The 16,252-nt window shown below is 43.7% G+C and overlaps 1 protein-coding gene across 1 annotated transcript in view; it reads right to left on the bottom strand.

The window, feature by feature from the left end:
- The window catches only part of ECRG4 (ECRG4 augurin precursor), a 75,248-nt gene that overhangs the window by 43,742 nt on the left and 15,254 nt on the right, over positions 1-16,252 (bottom strand). Inside the window, exon 2 of the mRNA XM_040425053.1 lies at positions 5,382-5,497. Coding sequence (XP_040280987.1) covers positions 5,382-5,466 — 85 coding nt within the window. The 5' untranslated portion in view covers positions 5,467-5,497. The remainder of the gene's footprint in view (positions 1-5,381; positions 5,498-16,252) is intronic.

Raw genomic sequence — 16,252 nt, 5'->3', positions numbered from 1 at the left:
ATAAAGGGAACACTTAAACAACACAATGTAACTCCAAGTCAATCAAACTTCTGTGAAATCAAACTGTCCACTTAGGAAGCAACACTGAGTGACAATCAATTTCACATGCTGTTGTGCAAATGGGATAGAAAACAGGTGGAAATTATAGGCAATTAGCAAGACATCCCCAATAAAGGAGTGGTTCTGCAGGTGGTGACCACAGACCACTTCTAAGTTCCAATGCTTCATGGCTGATGTTTTGGTCACTTTTGAATGCTGGTGGTGCTTTCACTCTAGTGGTAGCATGAGACGGAGTCTACAACCCACACAAGTGGCTCAGGTAGTGCAGCTTATCTAGGATGGCACATCAATGCGAGCTCTGGCAAGAAGGTTTGCTGTGTCTGTCAGCGTAGTGTCCAGAGCATGGAGGCGCTACCAGGAGACAGGCCAGTACATCAGGAGACGTGGAGGAGGCCGTAGGAGGGCAACAACCCAGCAGCAGGACCGCTACCTCCGCCTTTGTGCAAGGAGGAACAGGAGGAGCACTGCCAGAGCCCTTCAAAATGACCTCCAGCAGGCCACAAATGTGCATGTGTCTGCTCAAACGGTCAGAAACAGACTCCATCAGGGTGATATGAGGGCCAGACGTCCACAGGTGGGGTTGTGCTTACAGCCCAACACCGTGCAGGACGTTTGGCATTTGCCAGAGAACACCAAGATTGGCAAATTCGCCACTGGCGCCCTGTGCTCTTCACAGATGAAAGCAGGTTCACACTGAGCACATGTGACAGACGTGACAGAGTCTGGAGACGCCGTGGAGAACGTTCTGCTGCCTGCAACATCCTCCAGCATGACCGGTTTGGCATTGGGTCAGTAATGGTGTGGGGTGGCATTTCTTTGGAGGGCCGCACATCCCTCCATGTGCTTGCCAGAGGTAGCCTGACTGCCATTAGGTACCGAGATGAGATCCTCAGACCCCTTGTGAGACCATATGCTGGTGCGGTTGGCCCTGGGTTCCTCCTAATGCAAGACAATGCTAGACCTCATGTGGCTGGAGTGCGTCAGCAGTTCCTGCAAGACGAAGGCATTGATGCTATGGACTGGCCCGCCCGTTCCCCAGACCTGAATCCAGGGTTCCTCCTAATGCAAGACAATGCTAGACCTCATGTGGCTGGAGTGTGTCAGCAGTTCCTGCAAGACGAAGGCATTGATGCTATGGACTGGCCCGCCCTTTCCCCAGACCTGAATCCATTTGAGCACATCTGGGACATCATGTCTCGCTCTATCCACCAACGTCACGTTGCACCACAGACTGTCCAGGAGTTGGCAGATGCTTTAATCCAGGTCTGGGAGGAGATCCCTCAGGAGACCATCCGCCACCTCATCAGGAGCATGCACAGGCGTTGTAGGGAGGTCATACAGGCACGTGGAGGCCACACACACTACTGAGCCTCATTTTGACTTGTTTTAAGGACATTACATCAAAGTTGGATCAGCCTGTAGTGTGTTTTTCCACTTTAATTTTGAATGTGACTCCAAATCCAGACCTCCATGGGTTGAAAAATTTGATTTCCATTTTTTTATTTTCGTGTGATTTTGTTGTCAGTACATTCAACTATGTAAAGAACAAAGAATTTCAGAAGAATATTTAATTAACTCAGATCTAGGATGTGTTATTTTTGTGTTCCCTTTATTTCTTTGAGCAGTGTAGTATCTGCATATTATTTGCTATATAAGTGGCTATCTTTGTGTGCCTGGCAGAAGTGAGTAACCATATGTGTAATTCAGTTCTGTTAGATCATTTTTTTATACTTTGCTTAAGCCACAATCATCATCTCTTATGACATTTATTGCTCTTTTGTAGTAATTGAGGTAATCTTAGTTTGCTCACAAAATGCAAAATATACATAGACAACACTATACAACACAGAGAACTATATATTGCTGGCAGCTCTAGCAGAAGCTTAGACGGTAAGCAATGAAAACAACAAAGGTCCACAAATCATACACTTGGGGTGGAAAGCATTTCTTAAGTATAAGGCCTCTTTCACACGGGCGTCGCGTGTGAGGGCCGGACAAGATGCAGGTGCGTTGCTGGAAAATGCACGATTTTTCCGCGTGAGTGCAAAGTGTTTTAATGAGTTTTGCACGCGCGTGAGAAAAATCGGCATGTTTGGTACCCAAACCCAAACCCGGACTTCTTCACAGAAGTTCGGGTTTGGGTTAGGTGTTCTGTAGATTTTATTATTTTCCCTTATAACATGGTTATAAGGGAAAATAATAGCATTCTTAATACAGAATGCTTAGTAAAATGGGTTAAAAATAATAAACAAATTTAACTCACCCCATTCTACTTTCTTCAGGACTTGGCTAAAGGACCTTTGATGACGTTACTGCGCTCATCCCATGGTCCATTACATGGTCCATCACCATGGTGATGGACAATGGGATGAGCGCAGTAACGTCACCACAGGTCCTTTTCATCAAAAAAGAGAGAAGACATGCCAGGCTGAGCGTTCAAGTGGATTAAGGTGAGTTTATTAATTGTTTCTTTATTTTTTTAACCCCTCCATCACTATTTTACTAAGCATTCTGTATTAAGAATGAAATTTCTTCCCCTTATAACCATGTTATAAGGGAAAATAATAAAGATCGGGTCCCCATCCTGATCGTCTCCTAGCAACCATGCGTGAAAATTGCACCGCATCCGCACTTGCTTGCGGATGCTTGCAATTTTCACGCAGCCCCATTCACTTCTATGGGGCCTGTGTTGCGTGAAAAACGCACAATATAGAGCATGCTGCGATTTTCATGCAAGTGATTGCACCCGCGTGGAATTCTCGCCCGTGTGAAAGGGGCCTAAAGGTAGTACCTAGCGGAGGCATCTTTCATCAGTGAGGATTTCTAGGATGCTCAGTATAGCACAGCTATGTCTGATATATTTGACTGACCTGGAGAGCTAGAAATATGGATTTGACCTGAATTTAATTTTGACTCATCTCTCTTGTTGTCCTCAACATAGATTTCTACAGTGTACTATGAATAAAAAGTCATAGTTCTGAATATTACACTGATAATGTATAGCAATAATACAATGCAAACAAAGCCACCAACTTTGCATCACCATATTAACCCTTTCTACCCCGGGCCAATTTTCACCTTCCTGCCTAGGCCATTTTTTCTGCAAATCCGACGTATCATTTTATGTGGTTATAACTTTAAAACGCTTTTACTTTCTGAGATTTCCAAAACCCACTTTTTAAGGACCAGTTCAGGTCCGAAGTCACTTTGTGAGGCTTAGGCCTCATGCACACGGCCGTGTTCCACGGCCGAGAGCGGGCCGTGGTATGCCGGGCTGGATTCCTGTTCAGAGCAGGAGCGCACTGCGTCACTGGTTGCTATGATGCCGTGCGCTTCATGCCGCCGCTGCACTACAGTAATACACTATATGAGTGTATTACTGTACTGCAGCGGCGGCATGAGGCGCACGGCGTCATAACAACCAATGACGCCGTGTGTTCCTGCTCTGAACAGGAATCTAGCCCGGCATACCACAGACGGCTCTCGGCCGCGGAACACGGCCGTGTGCATGAGGCCTTACATAATAGAAACAACCCATAAATGGCCCCATTTTATAAACTACACCCTCAAGGTATTCAAAACCGATTTTACAAAGTCTCTTAACCCTTTAGGTGTTCCACAAGAATTAATGGAAAATGGAGATAAAATTTAAGAATTTAATTTTTTTTGCAGATTTTCCATTTTAATCCATTTTTTTCTGCTAACAAAGCAAGGGTTAACAGCCAAACAAAACTCAATATTTATTTCCCTGATTCTGTGGTTTACAGAAACACCCCATACGTGGTCGTAAACTGCTGTACGGGCACACGGCAAGGCGCAGAAGGAAAGAAACGCCATATGGTTTTTGGAAGGCAGATTTCACTGGGATAATTTTAAGTTGCCATGTCACATTTGAAGACCCCCTGATGCACCCCTAGAGTAGAAACTCCAAAAAAAGACCCCATTTTGGAAACTACGGGATAAGGTGGCAGTTTTGTTGATACTATTTTAGGGTAAATATGATTTTTGGTTGCTCTATATTACACTTTTGAGGCAAGGTAACAAAAAATAGATGTTTTGGCACCGATTTTATTTTTTGTTATTTGCAGTGTTCATCTGACAGGTTAGATCATGTGGTATTTTTATAGAGCAGGTTGTTACGGACGTGACAATACCAAGTATGACTATATTGTTTGTTTCAGTTATACATAATTTTTTAGTGTCTCAATATTCTGCAAACCATCGTTTTTAAAAATTTTTGGGAGACTGTCTTATGTAGGGGCTCATTTTTTTCGGTATGAGATGATGGTTTGATTGGTTTCCTCTATTTTCTGAACATGATAATGGGGGCGGCCATCTTGCCTGAGCAGTTCTTAACAGTATTTACACAGCATTAAGAAAATTGCTTTATTGCAGTCCCATGGGCCATAGACACAATGGTCAGGAGGGCACCTCATTGACTTCCATGGGAGAGATTTCTAGACATGCTCTGTGACCTGTGCAGAGGTCATTGTACAAAGAAAGAATAGATGAGCTCTTACAATCGCCTATTGTGAATGGAGAATCCTGTCTTATCTATACACAGAGGTGATATCATTACAGGCAGGTGATCTATATAAACCAAGAAGTAGTGCTAATTATTAGACACAGTGGCCAGTATAAAAATTGCGGGATTTTATCTTTTTTGTTTAAATATATGGAATACATGGAAAATAAAAAACATCATCAAAATTTTTTTTAAAATATGTTAGGCTACTTACACACTAGCGCCAGCCTTCTCCGGCAGGTGAACAGCCTGCCGGAGCCGTGCTACCGCTAGTGCGACAAGTGCCGCCGGAGGTCCACTTCGGCCCCATGATGTAGTTTTATTCCGGCCACCTCTCTGCATGTTTGTCGTGCTGCCGCTGGAACTCCGGCGGCACTCATGCACTAGCAGCAGCAGGGATCCGGCAGGCTGTTCACCTGTTGGAATAGCCTGCCGGAGAAGGCTGCCGCTAGTGTGAACATTAAAAAATTATTTAAACAGCAGGTCCTTTTCTGATGACACATTCCCTATAAATAAAAACTTAGAATTTGTTTTGTCTAGAAAATTTGAATATAGTATGTGTTCTAGTATATGAATAAGTCATTCGTTTATGCACTTCAAAATATGTGGCTGGTCCTCTTTGTGTATTATATGCTCATATTCACACTGTAATGGCATCATGACTTTACATAGAAGTACCGTATAAACCTTAGGCATAGAGGGTGCCACAACCAGCTATCGCAGAAATTGAACTAACTGTCCTAAACCAGGGTCCCTTGGTGAATCCTGCGGCATATTAAGAAGCTTCAATACTCACCTGGGCATACAAGTACCATGATAAAAAGTACCAAGAACAGACACGATAGTCCAAGGCGTTGTCGTACAAAGGAAAGAAGTCCCATCTTGTTGGTGATGAAATCCGTTATTCCTTACCTAGAAGATCATGAGAAGAGAATGTCCATTAACCTTCCCATGCCAGTAAAACTCTATAAAGTAGGTTGGTATGAAGGGAGGGTGCAGAACTGAATAATCTTTTGAGCAGTGACCTTTTTTCATGAGAGGTTACTTCAGGCCATTTCTAATGAATGCTGGCAGTAATCAACATGACATCTAGATGCAAACACATATCCTGCAGCCGTTTTTCTTGGCCATGTGTACAGGGATTCCCATTGTAGGTAAACCTATTGCTTGAAAGATTTCATGCCTACAAAATGTAATAACCAGAATGTAGCAAATTATACAGAAACATAGCACAGTTCTTATATTTGATGAATTGTAATAAAAATGGTTGGCCATTGGAATTTCGGTCTTATATCACATGGAAGCACTGTACAGATATGAGCATTTGTACAATCACCAAGCCTGCCCACTAGGATCAGATAGCTCATGGTTCACTGGTGAATCTTTTAGGCTACATTCACACAACAGTGAAAAGAAATGGCCATGAAAAGCATACACTATCAGTTTTTCATGGTAATTTTTCAATCTTCATTTATATAGCGAATATAAACATATTCCACAGCGCTTTACAATCAGGGGGTTCATGTACAAATAAAGTCAAAAATAACATAGCAACAAACAAGTCAACAATTAAAACAAGAGGAAGGAGGGCTCTGCTCGCAAGAGCTTACAATCTATTACAATCTAATGTCCCCCAGCATTAATAATGTCTCCCATAGTGGCCCCAGCAGTAAAAATGTCTCCCATAGTGTCTCCCAGAGTGGTACCCAGTATTAAATATTGTGCAGCATTTTTTTAATGCCGAAAAATAAAAATACCTCAACCATTTGCATGCACGGGGACACTCACTCTTCACTGAAGGCAAAAAGACCTGATGCTCCTAGCAAGATAATAAAACCCCGCTGGGAGTGTCAACTCCTTTTGCATCCTGTGAGGAGCAAGTGTGCAAGTGTCCCGGCATGTGCAAGTGGATGAGGTGAGTATATATATATTTTTTATTATTTTTAATCCCTGAAACGCCATTTTTCACTAGTGTACCAGTTTTTAACAGCCGTTAAATCGGTGCACTCCAGTCTCAGCGGCAGTTAAAACCGGTCCCATTTATTTCAATTGGGTCCGTCTAGCCATGAAAATGGCCAAAAATAGGACATGTCCTATTTTTTGATGACCGCTGGCCATTAAAAAAAATAAAAAAAATTGTGAATAGCGCCATAGATTGCAATGGTTGATAAAATGTCCGTGTGACAGCCGATAAAAATATGTCGTTCACATGACCGTTTTTTTATCTTTAGTGAATGTAGCTTTAACAGTGTGCTGGTATCCTGGTGGACTACTGTAGAAGCGTAGCCCTAGTAGCCCTTCTACATATTCAGTAAAGATTTCCCCCTGTGCTTACCATTTCAAAAACATACTTATCTCTGTGTGAAGATCCCTTAATTCCCCTAAATGACTAATTTGCTGGGAGTAAATGAATGTGCAGTGACATTACAGTGAGTTTTATCCATACTACCCTGTGTATAGGTTTATATCATCAAGTAAGCATAATAATGTAACAAAAGCATGTACAGAGTGCTTTAACAAGGTTCCCACTCCTTAGTGCCTAATGACCTGTTGATCCAAGATTGGGCCGTCTTCATACTTTCAATCACTAGTTTCAGTGATTCCCCTTATTTTTACGGGAAGAGGCTGCATGTGTTTCCAGTATGAATAGGACTGAGGACTGGGGGTCTCAGCAATCAACCACTCAATATTGGATCACTTGTCCCAGAGATAGCTACTGTGATTTCAATGTAATTTTACCTCCACTATAAGTATCTTGTGAGATCACATTTCGATTATGTTATTCAGTTTTAGCTGCCACATTATGAAAAGGATAAAGGAGAGCTAGAATGAGTTCGAACACAGGCAACTGGGATGGAAGGTCTCTCATGTAATGAGCAGCTTGAAAAATTGGGCTTTTATTCTGCCAGGTTCTGCTCCTGCAAGTGCAATGGAGATGGAGCTTTAATATGCAGTACCCTCAGGATTGAGCTGGTTTACTGTCACTCCCGTTTGCTATGTGTGACAACTTTAGTGCTCTACTGGTTGGATTCTACAGCTGAGCGAAGGAAAGGGGCTCTGAAGCAGCTCAACACAGAGAGCACTTCTCAGTGAAGCACCACCTCCTGAGAATTGGCAAGAGCAGAACCTGGCAGAATAAAGGTTCCTATTTACACTACTCTGATAATAAACTCTGCAAACTCGCACCATGATCAACCCTATTAAACCAGGCATATAGCTTGGTAGGGTTGATTATGTTGTTTAAAATTATACCTGTCTTGCCACTGTGGGTGACAGCATTCTGTAGAAATTTGTACTTTTATTATTATGCAAATAAGGATTTGGAGCACCAAGAGGCGGACTGTAGCAGCTTGAGCACCTCTACAGTGATGCCCCTGTTGCTGAGTACACACACCTCTAGAGCTAAAACACACCCTCCTTCCCTTAGATTGACAGTGCTAGACATCACGTCTAGAGCAGAGTTCTCGCGCCTGCACAAATGGCATCAAACACGGCGCCTGTACACTCCATCTGCCACTGCTTGCCAAGCAATGCAGATTCACAGTGCACAGGCGACCACCAACTGCGGACTTTAATCCAATGTGTTAGGCCGCTTTAAAGTTAAGGGAAATGAGATAAACATCTTCATACTTCTGGTTCAACATAGTGAATCTTTTCAGAAGGTCATTTCTGATTTATAAGTGTGCACTTCTAATCTTTTATATATATAAACTATTGTAGAGGCTCAGATTCCCAGTATCCCTTTTAAAATACTGAAGCAGAGATCATTGTTGGGGGTGGGTGTCTAAGATCAGCAAAGGTTGGCATTTTTAGTGCTGTCATTTGTCTTTCTATATATGTGTATTTATAATATCATGACCGTGGGCACAAAGGCGTATGCCGGAGTCCCACCATGGTGTCATTGAGCATATTGGGAGTAGTAGTTCTGTCCCTTTTTCCCTCCCTTTTCTCCCCTTTTTGTGCTTGTTTTCTGCCATTTATTTTTCAGCTAATCTGAGGTGATTTAAGGAAGAGCAATTTGTTCATCGTTGCCTACCTGTTACTGGGGTACCTGTTTTCTGCCTCTTTCTGATAGGCTGATTTAACACCTGAAGCTGGAAATTCAAGTATTTAAGGAGGTGTTCGGCGGGTCTGGAGCCTTGTCCGTCGCCGAACCTGGAAGAGAGAAGACGTCGCCCCGCCCACCCTCCCCCATTTACAAATCGCGGTCCGGAATTAGAGGGGGGTTAGTCACCCAGCTTTGCTGGGCGGACAATTCTGGACATTACTGATGGTTTATTGGTTATTTATTAATTTATTAAATGATTATTTATTGATGATTTCATGATTAATATTTTATGTAACCCTTAATAAAGGACCGCGGCCATTTTGCACCATATTTAAGTGGTTGTCGTTTTTTCTTTATACTTTATATTGTTTTATTGCTCATATGGCACCATACATTTTGACATCGATAGTTTGTTTTCTATGCACTTAGTGACACAAGGAGAAACGTAATTTAGAAATTGCAAGTAATCAGGGGCATACTGTACATAGAAGACAGGAGGCCCCATAATGAATAGCAAAATGTTTCCTATGTTGTCTTGATGCCATTTTATCCTTTGTTACTATAAGTCCGTTACATTAGTATACCTACTATATGTATCGTAAAATGGCCTATTTATTCTCAGTAATGGCTTTTCCAATAAATACCTGTCATTCTTCACTTCATAATATTTCCAGCCTAGGTGTATTTTTGCTTCATGCATATCCAGAGGTCTGAGTGAGTACTGCTGGGGAAACTAACCTTGCTAGAGACAGTTTAAGGCCATAACTTGTCCGCCATACTCCCCAAAATTGAGCAGTCGCAGCGACTCTTACAGGGGCCATGCACCAATTCTGCTGCCATTACCCATAGCAACGTGCATCTAATTATTGTTTAAGCTGGCCTATCTAGTTGGGAGAACACATCTAAAGCTATATCTGACAATGAGGACTGTCCCCATCTGGACTGTAGTGACCCACCACCACCAGTGCCTCTAACTACAGCCATAACAGGATCGGAGAAGAACTGACCTATGGCCATTGTCATTACCACTAGGGACTTTGAACTTCAGCCATGACAGCTAAGAAGACTTCCAGTCCGTCCAATAAGGAGCAGCAGGCCATCTGCCAGGTGAAGTCTACCACTGTTGCCTCTGACTACTGCAGTAGCTGGCCTGGAAAAGAGCCAGTCTGTGGCCATTATCACTGCCACTACAGAAACCTCCTGGCCTACCATACAGCCTGAGCCTGCAAAAAATGAGTAAAAATGAGGAGTCCACTGATACTGCCCCATGCACTCCGGAACCTCCATTGAATCCGGAGCTCCTTGCTATGAAAGACCAAGGGTCTATTCTTTACTGCTGTCCGGAGAATCTGTCACCTACCAGGAAAAGGCCAAGGCTTACAGAGGATCGTTCAGAAGAGGGTGATCCCTCAGTTAAAACTTACACCCCTGGAGGTCACCAGGGAATCACAGATGAAGCTTCTGCTGGAGTTGCAGCTGCAGAGGGCACCAGAGCTATCAGTAACAATGATGAGGATGTCGCCAGCTTAAAGAAGGACTTTTATGCCCTCAAGTATGGAACCCAGGAGGAAGACTTCCATCCCCTCCTGTAAGTGACCTCATGCTGTGAGGAAAACCATCCATTGGACTACTGGAGCCACAATGTGGACTGCTTCTGAAGGTTGAGAGAATTATTGGCCTTTTCTGTTTTTGTTGCCCCGTTTCATCTCTTGCCCAGAAGAGCAAGGATTGTCAGGACTCTGCTTAGGAATAACTACTCCTAGTTGCGCCCATTGACGCCCATCCTTTTTTCCCCCTTCTCAGGTTAAGTGGGAACTCTACTTGCCCTATGGGTTCTCACTAAGACTTAAATGACACTGCAGTGACCCATGACTCTGTTCTACTACATGGATCCAGTGAAGCTGGAACTGTGTTTTCCCTTCTCCAAGCTGTTTGGTTCTCTCCCTTCTGCTGGGTAGATGTCTTTCCTTTTAATACATGAGGCAAAAATCCAAGATGGCTGATTAACCCCTATTTTGCCACAGTGCTGCAAATGATGCAGATTCACACTCTTCAGCAGTAATAAAATGCAATAAAGCAACTTGTAGGGGTTTTTACAGTAGTAAGGCACAGAAGTAAATATCTTGTTTGGGATGCCAAATTTGCAACGCGTCGCCCCCCTGGGCCAATCGTGTCCCAGGTTTTTAGGAATGCCGAATGTTGATGCAGCCCTATTAGTTTTGTGTGATAGTTGGTGGAGTAAGAGTCCAGACTTTATTTTAATAAACTTGTATCCAGATAATATTTGATCTTTCTCTTGGCTCCAGCAAGTTTTGGGGTAAACTGGCGGGAAAACTTGGATACCTTGCTTTATCTTTCTCTGCTGTGCTAGACTCTGGCTTTGGTCTAGTAGCAGGACTTTCTGACAGTTCTGGTGACTTTGAGTGGGGTGCGTTTGGCTGTTGACACCCTCATAATATTCTGTCTGTAAACTGTAAGGAGTCAGGGTGCTTTGCAAGCTGCTTTTCCTGGAATACTCCTGGTGCTGGAGGGGGACCATTCCCCTCACTGTGATATGGCTCTTCTCTTTCTAGCTCCACTATCGACTCTAGACTCTTGACTAACTGTAGCATTCTGCAACCGCTTCCTTGGTAGGAAGTAGAACTAGCCCACTTCTGTCCAAAAGTGGGAAGAATGGAATGGTAAGTTCTATCTAAAGATCTGTCTCTGCCAGAAACACTGGCACCTGCTGGTGAAGCAGGTACATTAATTGTAATAACAATACATATGTTAAATAGCCATACTATTAAGGCACAGTATAAGAGGACCTGGAATAAATGCACAGATGACATTCTTAGTCAGCCATTAGAGACAGTAGCAGGGTGTTGGAATGATAGTGCCTGCTTTGGGGTACTACACACACAACTGTATTAAAGGGTTTGTCTCACTTCAGCAAATGGCATTTATCATGTAGAGAAAGCTAATACAAGGCACTTACTAATGTATTGTGATTGTCCATATTGCCTCCTTTGCTGGTTTGATTAATTTTTCCATCGCAATATACAAACCAAAAAAGTTGGGACACTATACAAATCGTGAATAAAAACTGAATGCAATGATGTGGGGGTGCCAACTTCTAATATTTTATTCAGAATAGAACATAAATCACGGAACAAAAGTTTAAACTGAGAAAATGTACCATTTTAAGGGGAAAATATGTTGAATCAGAATTTCATGGTGTCAACAAATCCCAAAAAAGTTGGGACAAGGCCATTTTCACCACTGTGTGGCATCTCCCCTTCTTCTTACAACACTCAACAGACGTCTGGGGACCGAGGAGACCAGTTTCTCAAGTTTAGAAATAGGAATGCTCTCCCATCCTTGTCTAATACAGGCCTCTAACTGTTCAATCGTCTTGGGCCTTCTTTGTTGCACCTTCCTCTTTATGATGCGCCAAATGTTCTCTATAGGTGAAAGATCTGGACTGCAGACTGGCCATTTCAGTACCCGGATCCTTCTCCTACGCAGCCATGATGTTGTGATTGATGCAGAATGTGGTCTGGCATTATCTTGTTGAAAAATGCAGGGTCTTCCCTGAAAGAGATGACGTCTGGATGGGAGCATTTGTTGTTCTAGAACCTGAATATATTTTTCTGCATTGATGGTGCCTTTCCAGACATGCAAGCTGCCCATGCCACACGCACTCATGCAACCCCATACCATCAGAGATGCAGGCTTCTGAACTGAGCGTTGATAACAACTTGGGTTGTCCTTGTCCTCTTTGGTCCGGATGACATGGCGTCCCAGATTTCCAAAAAGAACTTCGAATCGTGACTCGTCTGACCACAGAACAGTCTTCCATTTTGCCACACTCCATTTTAAATGATCCCTGGCCCAGTGAAAATGCCTGAGCTTGTGGATCTTGCTTACAAATGGCTTCTTCTTTGCACTGTAGAGTTTCAGCTGGCAACGGCGGATGGCACGGTGGATTGTGTTCACTGACAATGGTTTCTGGAAGTATTCCTGAGCCCATTCTGTGATTTCCTTTACAGTAGCATTCCTGTTTGTGGTGCAGTGTCGTTTAAGGGCCCGGAGATCACGGGCATCCAGTATGGTTTTACGGCCTTGACCCTTACGCACAGAGATTGTTCCAGATTCTCTGAATCTTCGGATGATGTTATGCACAGTTGATGATGATAGATGCAAAGTTTTTGCAATTTTTCGCTGGGTAACACCTTTCTGATATTGCTCCACTATCTTTCTGTGCAACATTGTGGGAATTGGTGATCCTCTACCCATCTTGGCTTCTGAGAGACACTGCCACTCTGAGAAGCTCTTTTTATACCCAATCATGTTGCCAATTGACCTAATTAGTGTTAATTGGTCTTCCAGCTCTTCGTTATGCTCAAATTTACTTTTTCCAGCCTCTAAGGCTGCGTTCATACGGGCGAGATTTCCGCGCGGGTGCAATGCGGTAGGTGAACGCATTGCACCCGCACTGAATCTGGACCGATTCATTTCTATGGGGCTGTTCAGATGAGCGATGATTTTCACGCATCACTTATGCGTTGCGTGAAAATCGCAGCATGCTCTATATTCTGCGTTTTTCACGCAACGCAGGCCCCATAGAAGTGAATGGGGTTGCGTGAAAATCGCAAGCATCCGCAAGCATTTTCACGCATGGTTGCTAGGTGACAGTCTATAAACTGTATTACTTTCCCTTATAACATGGTTATAAGGGAAAATATTTGCATTCTGAATACAGAATGCATAGTACAATAGGGCTGGAGGGGTTTAAAAAAATAAACTCATTAACTCACCTTCTCCTCTTGATCTCGAAGTTCCCGGTCTCTTCTTTACTTGAGTTGTGGGCTAAAGGACCTTTGAGTTGAGTTTACTGATGAGTTGTGGGCTAAAGGACCTTTGGTGACGTCAGATCTCATGCTCCAATCACATGGTACATCACCACGGTGGAGCAGGTGGCAGTGTATCTGACAGAGAGATCTTTAGTCAGAATGGAACTTGCCATTCCATTCTCCCCCCTTTTTGGCAAAAGTTTGCTAGTCCTGCTTCCTACCAAGGGAAGGGTTGCGGGAAGCTGGCGAGGAGTTGAGAGGGGATTTGAGAGTGGGGGCGAGAGAGTGAAGCAGCATGGTGCGGTAAGGTTTTCCCCTCACTTCTGCAAGAGCTTTGGGAAAGTAGCTCAGAGATCAGCCCATTCCTAAAATATAAAAGGACTTAGTACCTCTTAGAGGGAAAACGGTGCTAAAGGCCTACTCAGACCTACTCAGCAAAATGGGTCACAGGATACCTCACTCTCATAAGAAACAGTAATTGAAGCTGATAGAAATCAGACTGAAGCCAAAGAATAGCACAGCAGCAGAGAGATAAAGCAAAGTATTCAAGTTTACCTGCTGGAACCAGTGGCGTAGGGATCGCCATAGCAACCATAGCAGTGGCTATGGGGCCCTCGTCCGACCGCATTGATATTTTTTTTTATTTTTTTTTATTAACACACACAGACACTACACACAGGCAGCCAGGAGGTGGCGAAACTACCGGGCAAGCAGCTGCTTCGGGGCCGACAGTTTATTTTCAAGTTAGTTAAATATCGATGTCTTAATGTTCAGGGCCCCTTCACAGCAGCAGTCTTAACGTTCAGGCCCCCTTGCTAATGTGATCTAATCTTACTGTATTCTAAAGTCTCCTGATGTGTCTGGGATTCGAACCCACAACCTCCAATGTATGAGTGTATCAGTGGCAAAGCATTTACCCTCACAACCATAAAGTAGGCATTGCAACTGCTATAACAGTAGAAGTCTCATAATTTCTCAGTCAGCAGCAAGGCTGCTCTTATGGTCTTGTGGTTAGATGCCTCTGATACAGAGGGTCGTGGGTTCAAATCCCAGCAGAAACCTTTTCTGAAATACAAGCACTGACTCCATATATGCACATACAGGGCGGGACACAATACAGGGAGGGACACAGGAAGAGGCTGCATCGCATCGCTGACATGGAGGTAAGTAAAAGTGTTTATTATTTTTTTTTTAATACCCGACTGTTACTGCCATGGGGGGAGCGGGGGGCACTTGATACTGGCACATGGGGGGAGGGGGAGGGGAGTTGGTACCTGACCTGATACTGGCACCTGGGGGGGTTGGCACCTGATACTGACTGGCACATGGGGGGGGGGAGGCACCTGATACTGTGGATGGCACTGTTTAGGGGAGAGGGATCTGTGGATGGCACTGTTTAGGGGAGGGGGGATCTGTTGATGGCACTATTTAGGGGAGGGGGATCTGTGGATGGCACTGTTTAGGGGAGGGGGATCTGTGGATGGCACTGTTTAGGGGAGAGGGATCTGTGGATGGCACTATTTAGGGGAGGGGGATCTGTGGATGGCACTATTTAGGGGAGGGGGATCTGTGGATGGCACTATTTAGGGGAGAGGGATCTGTGGATGGCACTGTTTAGGGGAGAGGGATCTGTGGTTGGCACTATTTAGGGGAGGGGGATCTGTGGATGGCACTATTTAGGGGAGGGGGATCTGTGGATGGCACTATTTAGGGGAGGGGGATCTGTGGACGGCACTGTTTAGGGGAGAGGGATCTGTGGATGGCACTGTTTAGGGGAGGGGGATCTGTGGATGGCACTATTTAGGGGAGGGGGATCTGTGGATGGCACTATTTAGGGGAGGGGGATCTGTGGATGGCACTATTTAGGGGAGGGGGATCTGTGGATGGCAGGGGGGGGGCCCATAATTTTTTTTTGCTATGGGGCCCATGCATTTCTAGCTACGCCCCTGGCTGGAACCAAGAGAAAGATCAAGTATTATTTGGATAACACAAGTTTATTGCAAGTTTATTCAAGTAAAAACCATTAAACTTTACCAAGCCTGGACTCTACTTACTCCACCAACCTACAACTCCTTTGTTGCTATAAAGCCTAACCCTGGGGCGCGACAATATCCAGGAAGAATCATTGTGACACAAACTCAGCATTCCTAAACACTGGGACTCAATCGCCCCTGGAGGCAGCCTGTTGCATATATAGAACCCAACAGAAAATTGTGATATATTCTTTTGTGTGGTGTATTATGGTGGTTATGTGGCCATAATACAGTGCTGTACATGGTACCTTATAGTGAAACACATGAATAATTCTTAAATGTTGATAATATTTGAATGGCAGTTTTTGGAACATCGCTGTTTATTATAGTTTCTTTTATTGGTATGGCAGTGATCTATGTGCAGCTTAAAATATTATTTATGTGAAATTGGGCAGACATCTGATGAATTTTAATATTATTATTTATAGGAAACCTGGTAACTAAGCAGAGTAAAAAATAAAAATTGATTTCCCACTCATATTTGTAAAAACTTTAGGTTGGTGAGTGGTATAATCGGACACAGGCCACAATGCCTATTGACGCCCATTACCTTGTCTCTCCGCTGCTACTGTTGGCCTCTCCTAACCAACACACCAGCACTGCTACATCTTAAATGGAAAGGCCTATGTCAGCTAATCTGCTCTCATTCAGTGGTTTATTACCATTGAATATTAACCTGCTCAGAACTGTCACATCTTTACTGAGCAACTTTTAATTTTAGCTTTTGATTTTTTTGTAGTAGCTTTCTTCT

This window comes from Bufo bufo, chromosome 3 (assembly GCF_905171765.1).
Source record: "Bufo bufo chromosome 3, aBufBuf1.1, whole genome shotgun sequence".
Taxonomy (NCBI): Eukaryota; Metazoa; Chordata; class Amphibia; order Anura; family Bufonidae; genus Bufo; species Bufo bufo.
The sequence above is the reverse complement of the archived record's forward strand: the minus strand, read 5'-3'. Positions and strand labels throughout refer to the sequence as shown.